Source organism: Sinocyclocheilus rhinocerous, unplaced genomic scaffold, assembly GCF_001515625.1.
Source record: "Sinocyclocheilus rhinocerous isolate Xijiao unplaced genomic scaffold, SAMN03320098_v1.1 scaffold5455, whole genome shotgun sequence".
Classification (NCBI taxonomy): Eukaryota; Metazoa; Chordata; class Actinopteri; order Cypriniformes; family Cyprinidae; genus Sinocyclocheilus; species Sinocyclocheilus rhinocerous.
In genome coordinates, this window is record NW_015629355.1 from 5,489 (window position 1) to 14,277 (window position 8,789).

The 8,789-nt window shown below is 37.8% G+C and overlaps 1 protein-coding gene across 1 annotated transcript in view; it reads right to left on the minus strand.

Annotated features, from left to right (window-relative positions):
* Positions 1 to 6,034: 6,034 nt before the first annotated feature.
* LOC107738881 (uncharacterized) overlaps positions 6,035 to 8,789 on the minus strand; it is a 10,152-nt gene continuing 7,397 nt past the window's right edge. Inside the window, exons 8-10 of the mRNA XM_016550782.1 lie at positions 8,276 to 8,286; positions 6,724 to 6,916; positions 6,035 to 6,172 (exon numbers count right to left, since the gene is read on the minus strand). Of these exons, the coding sequence (XP_016406268.1) occupies positions 6,035 to 6,172; positions 6,724 to 6,916; positions 8,276 to 8,286 (342 nt within the window). The remainder of the gene's footprint in view (positions 6,173 to 6,723; positions 6,917 to 8,275; positions 8,287 to 8,789) is intronic.

An 8,789-nucleotide genomic window follows, 5' to 3' on the forward strand; every position in this document is an offset into this window, starting at 1 on the left:
AAAAAAAAAAAAAAAAGCACACAACTGAACAGCAAAACATCAATAAAGTGAGTGATGTTATGTTTGTTAAAAAAAAAAAACATTATATTACAAGATCACATTTTACTTTCTGCTTATATAAGCCTGATAGTCAGACAAAGGCATGCCCTATGTGTATATTAGCAAGATGAGTGATAGCCGCAGATACCGTTTATCTTTGCACATTTCCTCTTTTCTTTTTTTTTCCTAAATTGGGCTCCTGATAGCTTAACCTCCCACTCGCCCTAATTAAGTCACCTTAGAGAAACTGACTGAAGTGAAAATGAAATGAAAAGTATTATTGCGCATTAAATTTAGATCTGCTCACGCTGCATATTTCTTCATAAGTTTTTTTTTTTTTTTTTGCGTTGTGCTATATAACCAATCACACACGATTCTGTTGAGCTTATGAATGCAGCGGCCAATCAGAGGCGTTCAGATCAGTCATCGCTGAAGCGCCGGAGTTTTGTTGAGTGCCGCGTTTACTGACTGAATTCTGCTCTTTTGCGAATTCTCTCATCAATTCTCTCAACAACAAAGTGCAGATGTACGTACGGTGTAAAAGATTCATTTCACATTGTAGACACATTGTAGTACACTGAAGTCAGTGATAATGTTCTATATGTTAATGTAAATGTTCTTTGTTCGATTTCTGTATATAATTTATTTGCTGTTTGAATAACAGTGGAAATTGAAGCGTAACATACAATTTTTTTAATTAAATTGTGATCAGTTTAAATACAAATTCAGTAGTAAAAATATTTTATGACATGACGCCCCGTATCTGCTAGTTGCCTCAAAAGACTTGTTTGTGATGCGTGTAGTTATTAGGCTAAACATAAGGCTTCTTTTAGCCTTAACCTGGAGGTGGTTCACCCTCCGCCTATGTGTCTTAGTGAGAAACCGAGTCCTGACCAGGTTAAATAACCCACACTGTAACATGATTTTGACCTGCCGTGCAAATGAGTGGTAAAATCCCAATCGCGCTGCCAGCAAGATGCCGCCCTGGGCTGCAAAGAATCAGTGGTTAAAATTCATTTTTCCACTGTACCACAGCAGTACAACCCCAATCTTTTTTTGTGTTCCCATCATTTCACTGATGACTGCTTCTCTAATCCCGGGGAGTTCAACGCGGGATTCACAAACACTTGCTCTTGAAAGATGAATCATTACTAAAGTTTATTTGGACCAGCTGACTCCTCTGAATCACAACCTGTAAGTAAGATAAATAATAGATGTTTATATGTTCTAACGAGCGTTCAAAATACATAACTATGGCAATAGGCGTATCATTTCCGACACGCGCTGAATGTGGTAGATTGGTCCAATGACTGATCAGATAGACTGGGCCATCTGACCAATCAGAGCAGAGTAGGTTCACAGAAAGGAGGGGTTTAGAGAGACTGAATCTTAGAACTGCTTCGAACGAATCATTTGAGAATCGCTGAAAAATGAGGTGATATTAAATGCATATTTTGAGAAAACGAAAGTGTTTTTTTGACCTTGCATGCATGTAAACCTATTGTAGAAATGGCAGTTAAAAATGGCATAATAGGGGCACTTTAAAATAAACAAATGACAGTTAAATTATATGGTAATCCCTTACGTAATCTACATGTTTAATGTAACTGTAATGGGATTACCAATGATTTCAATAGAGAAATATTTTGTATTATAAATACATAATGGCATTACATGTATTCTGTGACTCCCCAATACTGTCAGTAAGTTACAATTGACAAATCACTCTGCAGTTATAAAAATGTTTGAGTTTAATGGAGAAAGCAATTTTACTGATAATTGGAATTTATAAATGAATTTATACATACCGTACATATTCAAACCTCCCAATTCCAGATATAAAAATAGACTCTGAAGCCCTACATAGGAAATGCGGTTTGGAGAATGGATGGACGGATGGATGACTCATCTCAAAGTGGCTTTATAAATATTGATATTGTTCTCAGGATCTCTTCTCAGGACATCTGCGGTTACACACGGTCGTAGAAGTCCTGAGAAAGTCTGGTTGAGTGTGAGATTTTCAGTTCTCCTCTTTGCTTCCACCGCATAAAAAGAAATTCATGTTGAGATGAAAACAAACCTGATTAGTTTACAGATGTGCCAGCATTTTCAGAATTGCAATTGCACAACTCGATGATTTACCTAATTGTGCAGCCACTATGCCAACAAGACCCGTTCCTCCACCCAACTCTACGATCCGCATCCCCCTGAGATCCAGAGACACGCTCTCAAAGAACTGACATTAATGCAAAGCCTGTGACAAAACAAGGTGCACATGAACAAGCTTATACACATGATTAATTTGCCTAATCCATGTAATGGGATTAGATTTATAGATCATCATTTAGATTCACAATTCAAATGTGATTTTACAGGGCGTCTACAGATATGAACAAGGTAAATTTAAGACGTTTTTAATACCACCTTATGTGAAATTTAAGACCAAACCTGTGATGTACATTAATTTATATACTGTACATATATGTAATATTATTATTATGATATACAGTGAACTTTTCATATCAACAGACAATATCTCATACAAAATATCCCCACAGAAGCACTGCATCGCCGAGATTTTTGGTGGAGTAAACGATTTATTCTGAAGCAATATTTTCAGTGTTCTACCAGCTTTTACATACTTAAATCTGCATATTTTTAATATTTATTCCAGGATGTTATTTACCTTCATAAAGGCCAATATTTTTAACCTTATTAAATATCACCTTATTAAATTCCATAGACACTACAGGGCTGTTACCAATCAAATTCAATAATTTACACTGCAAAATTACAACTGCAGTAAATAATGTTATGAGATTAATATTTTAAATAAAATTTTGAATATACAAATAAGAAATGTTGGGGAAAAATGTCACTTATTCACTCAAACGATTTCTTCAATACTCTGAATCATTCAGTAACAAAAACGCAGAGTGTTGCTCGGAGAACGTGCAATACTTCTGTTCTGATCTTTCTTTGTAACTATTTTCATTAGTGAAACAGAACAAAACAGTCAATATTGTGTCTAAAATGTAAGTAACTTGATATACTTCACTACTTGTTTGTTGACCGAAGTTTTAATCAGGCTATTTGTCCCGTCAGGCAAGTAACATTCTCGAGCCGTTTTTCAGTAAACTTGCATTAACCCATTTAAGTAGCTAGGAAGCTGGTCAACTAGCTAGTTCAACCCGGAATTCATTATTATTATTATTATTATTTATTTTTTTAGTTCCACCTGTATTCTGCTGCCGCAATTCTCTCTGAAGACGCGGTAACTACAGCTGGGGAAAAATCTTGAAATCATCTGATGAAAAATCATCTGTCCAATGATTGTAAACAGTCACTGGGTCCGTCAGACTGGAGAAATGTTTGCGGTATTGTGACCAAAAATATATAAGACCCACTGAATCCAAATTTAAGACATGATGACTTTATAAGGCCTTTTTTTTAGGAAAACTTTAAGACTTTTTAAGGACCTGCGGCCACCCTGTTTTAATAGATTTTATGGACATAATTGTAATTATCCAGTCTACATCTAAAGAGAATTGAGCAGAATTTAAACAGATTTGTGTTTTCTGTGATCCACCTGGGTCATTATGTCTCTTTTTCGATTTTTAGCTGTTTTTTTTTTAGTTTTGTCCAGTTCTGACCAGAGGATTGTGGGTCAGTCCATCACAAGTGGTCCAGTGGAGGTTGCTTGGCCATTTTTAATCTTCCTCATTTTTTGAGTGATTACCTCCAGAGATGCTTTATTATAGGGAGATATACCAGGGTCTGTGACTATACCATTTGAGAAAGCATAATGGTCAACGTGACTCACGTGTGCCTTGATAACCAATCACATCACAGCACTGAATTTCAGTCAGAGTTGTGTGAATGTTTATGGACACCATAGAAATGAATGAAAAGTGATGTAAACTGAATTCTACCTGCCACAGAATTGTCCATGACTTATAAAACAGCATTTTTGGGGGGGGTGTGTAAACATTTGTTTTGGATTGAACTATTTTTAATGTCAAACATGTTGAAGATTACGTGATAGGCAGTTGATTCATTAAATGATCGGCTGTTTTACGTGTCCTGAAGCCTCTCCTCCATTGACATCCATTCAGAAAAATGGCCTCTGGTCTTCTCCCTGTGTACCGGAGCATTACACATTGTTTTGCTAACTTTGCAGTCTTTCCTTAAATCGGCATTGCTACCTCTATGTATTGGTTTTGCCAAAACATCATTTCCCCCATATTTTCATGTTATTTGGTTTAACTACAGTGGCCGTCTTTAGTTATACGGAAAAAAGCAGTGCAATTTATAAATAAAACTAAACCTGAGCTGGTGTTTAGGCTAACATACAAACGGCCTCACATTTCAACAAAACTATTTTTTGGTTGATGGTATTCAGCAGGAGAGGTGAAAACCTTCACTTTTCAGGTTTCCTTTGTGAAAAGAAATGAATTATGATGGATTAATGATGCTGACACACTTTTACATTTCCTCTTTTTCATATATAACATGGCAATACACACATACACACACAGGTCAGCAGAAAGCTGCTGTTATTAGTTTTTCGTAAGCCATATGCAGTTACCTGAGAACTCAATGAACTCAAAACAAACTAATTTAAGTACTTTGTCCACCACTGACGAATAAACATTTCCTAGTTCATTTAATTAATTTCTATCACCAATTAACAGATGCAGGTGAATGCTTTTCTCATAATGTGTGTTATAATAAAGGCTTAATGAACATATGCATGCCTATAAAAGACGACGAGCCAATGAGAGTCATTATGGGCGGAGTGAGGTGTGTAGCCCCGCCCCATTCTACAGGCTGTGGGCAGGGTTTGTGTGTTCTTCAGCAGTGCACTGAGCGTGAGACTCCTGTGTCTTTAAATAGCAGAAACTGTGCTGTTCCTACATAATGCTGTGTATGTGCAGCTTAACATTTTTGGTGGAATATGCCTGTGTTTTCTGCATATCATCATTTATATTAAACTGCTATGATTATAATGCGGGCTTCAAATACATAAAGGGCACAAAAACATTCAGTTCTATTGTTGCAAAACTTCATGGTCAAAATGTGTGCAACCAATCTGCAGTGTTGGGAAGGTTATACAATAGTAACCATTGTCTTTGGATTTATAGTAAAATCATCGTTAATTTCCGTAAGGGTTGTGTTGTTGTCTGCCCTAGCTCCCTCTAAACCTATTAATAAAATATGATTATTTGTCTGCTAAATTACTACTGTAACATTACAATAGATAATACTGATGTCCTTTATACAGTATTTTGAGTGATGACTGATGAGCAACGGGCTGCTGCTGCTTAACTAAGTAAACAAAGACAAAACTACAATAGCATATTTACAGATGAAACTGACCTGCACTTGAAACCCTGAACAGTAGTTTTGCTTCTCTGCTCCACCTGTGCGCTTCCACAGTCCTTTTTACTAGAACAGCACAACCCAGCACTCACCTGCAGAGAAAACCTGCTATTAGAGTAGGTTAAACAAGCTTTGGGGGAATTACCATGCATGGCCTAAATTACAAGAGCGAGCCAGAAAGTGACGTTTTTGTGCATTGTTATTAAAATGAAGACATTATAACCAGCAATCTGAATGTTTTTAAGAACACAGCAAATGCAGTTACCTTGAAAGTTTACTCCAAACAATCAAAAGTTTTAATTATTCAGTATAGAACTATTGTGTGATCTATGAGGTAATCGTACTGCATGTAGTTTCATCAGCAGTTATTTCAAGTCTGATATTATTCCTGAATATACGGCCGATCTTATACAAGTTCTGAATTTCACACTCAAATCAACAATGTGAAAATAAGGCTGTGGCCTCCAACATTGGCATCTTTCACTGTATGATTACTGAAGTCTCAATGAGATTACGGAGTAAGACCAAAGGCGGCGGGTCTGCAGTGTTCCTTAACGCTACATTCAAGAAACTGACAAAAATCACATATTTCAGACACGGTAGCACCAAAACTTCATTTCCGTGAGCTGCTCCTCTCCATGGGCTTTCTCCTCATTTGTTTGACATACAGGCGTCTATAAATGCACAGCTTTCTTCTCACTCGTCTCTCGGTTGGGATATGAAGGAGGCTTCGTGAGTCTCTTCTGAAGAGCTACAATGCGTAAAACAAAAACACAACAGAATTACAGAAACTTTTAAATTAACATAAAAAAAAATCTAATTCAAAATATTAACAAAAAACGTAATAGTATCTCAATGATATTAACACTGCTATAACAATGTAAATTTAAAAGTGATTCTATATTCGATATTTCAGTGATTCTACCATATCACTGAAATCACTTCAATGCCATTTTTCCAGCTGATAACTGATAAAAACATTGAAGACAATCAGAATCCACTAGACTTTAAGGAGCGTTTAAAGCAGCAGACGACGAAACTGCAGCGCACTTATAATGAACAGAACTTTAATGTGTGTTGGTATAGACAATAATACATTTGTCATTATAGATATTTTTATAATTAAAGTTAAGTTGTCGTTCTTGAGCTTTAATACCACGCAGATTAATCTGATCAACTCAGTATCTGCCCCTGCTGAGCTTTCCTTAAGGAAGCCATGATTTTCAGCAGATCTCTCAGAAGAATGACTCATTCCTTCAGCTGTGAAGTGTTTTAACGGCCGGATCGCTGTGAGGTTCGTACCGTGTCGATGCCAGCGAGCAGCAGCTCCGTCACGTTGCTGTACACAGATTTCAGAGGAACTCCGGTCTGAGATAGGAAGAATGTGAGGTATCGTCCCTCTGAACGCTCTCCTCGCACCATCTTCTGCCTCTCCTCCTCAAGACGCTGCTCGATGTGCCCTTTAGCTACGATCACGGAAAGAGTGTCATTAAGCCTGTTATACAGACACAATCACAGTCCAGATGAAAAACACTGTTTGAAGTCTCATTTATAGAAATTTGTATTTTATATATTGGATTCTTTATAAAACACTACAGGAGTAGTTCACCCAAAAATGTAAATGTGCTCGTCCCAGATCAGGATGAGTTTGTTTCTTCATCAGGTTTGTAGAAATGTAGCGTTGCATCAGTGTCTCAGCAATGGATGCTCTGCAGTGAATGGGTGCCGTCAGAATGAGAGTTCAAACAACTGATAAAAACATCACAATAATCCACAAGTAATCCACAGCACTCCAGTCCATCAGTTATCATCTGGAGAAGACAAAAGCTGAAACTAATCCAGCATTAACACGTTTTTAACTAAAATACATTGAGTCTATAATCCATAATAACACCTCCTCCAGTAAAAAGTGCATCTGCTGTTGTCTCTCACATCAAAATCCAGTCACATATTTGTTTAGAGCTGTTTAAACGCTGCTTGATCTGTGCAGATTTCTCTCCTGATTCAGACCTGAACACTTTTTCACTGGAGGAAGCGTTATTATCAAGAATCAAGATGGCATCTGTGAGTGTGGCTGGCCGTCTGCTGCCCCCTGTTATGTTCAGTGTTTTATTGTTTTATGTTCGTTTGTATGCTGCAACTACTGTACGCCTCTGGTGTATGATCGTCAGGCACTTTTGTATATTCGAAGCTCCTTCATGAATTTACATGGTGCAGAACTGGGAAGTTACGCTGGTAAACCATGTGAGAGTCTACCTTTGGATATTCCAGATTTCCTATGCCGGTGGCCTCTTGATAGTACGTGAAACGTGGAGGGGTGGTTGTCAGACTAAAGGCCCATCCAGGTTACCTACCCAGCTCCGTCTTTCAGCCATGGAACGCAGACCCTAGCCGCTTCGCTGCTTGGCGTTTGCCGGACGTTTCATCTCGATGGCTTCGTCCTGTTGTCTCTGGCTTTGTTGCTCCTTCTGACCCTCCGGTCCTGCCTCGACGTGACTTTTTTCCTCTGATTAAACTAAGGCCTTATCATGGCGGTGTCTCACTGGCGAATCTTTGGTCATTGAACAAGGCTCCGATCTCACTGATGTTAGAGTTGTTGAATCTCTTATATCTGATCATTCTCATGTTATGTTTACTATGTCACTTCCTCAGCTTTCTCAGAAATCAGGTCTTGATACAAAACAAACATGCTTTTACTCATCTCATTTTTGCGAAGATTTTACAACGCTTTTTAACGAGGTCTGTACTCCCTTGTCGCTTGAGTCTGCAATACTGAGCATCATTTTAATGTATGTTTTAAGCTGTACAAGACTAAACCCGAGTCAGAACCTTGGTTTAGTCAAAATATTCACACTTTGAGACAAACTTGCAGGAAAGCAGAAAGAAAATGGAAAAACGACAAATTACAAATCTTGTATGAACACTTAAAGGATGCATTGTCTTTGTATCAAAGAGCTGTCAGGAAACCTAAAGCTACTTTCAAATCTGATTACTAAACATCATCATACTCCGAAAATATTGTTTTCTGTTATAAACTCTGTTATATCCCCCTGTAAATTTAATCTCAGACCCTTCTGTTGCACTTTATCAAGATTTTTTGCATTTGTTTCTGTGATAAAGAACAGAAACTGCTCTTTGTTAATAAATGGAATCTTTTCTGGGAGCGTCCTAGGCTTTTTCGCGCTGATGGCCTGCACCCCAGCAGAGTCGGAGCGGAACTCCTGTCGGACAACATCTCCAGCGCACCATATGACTAGTAAGTCAAATCTCAAATAACTGCCCTGATGCAGAACTATTGTTCCAGCCACCAAAGACAGATTCACAAATAACCTGCCTGATTTATCTCAACTGCTCTGTGTACCCATAAG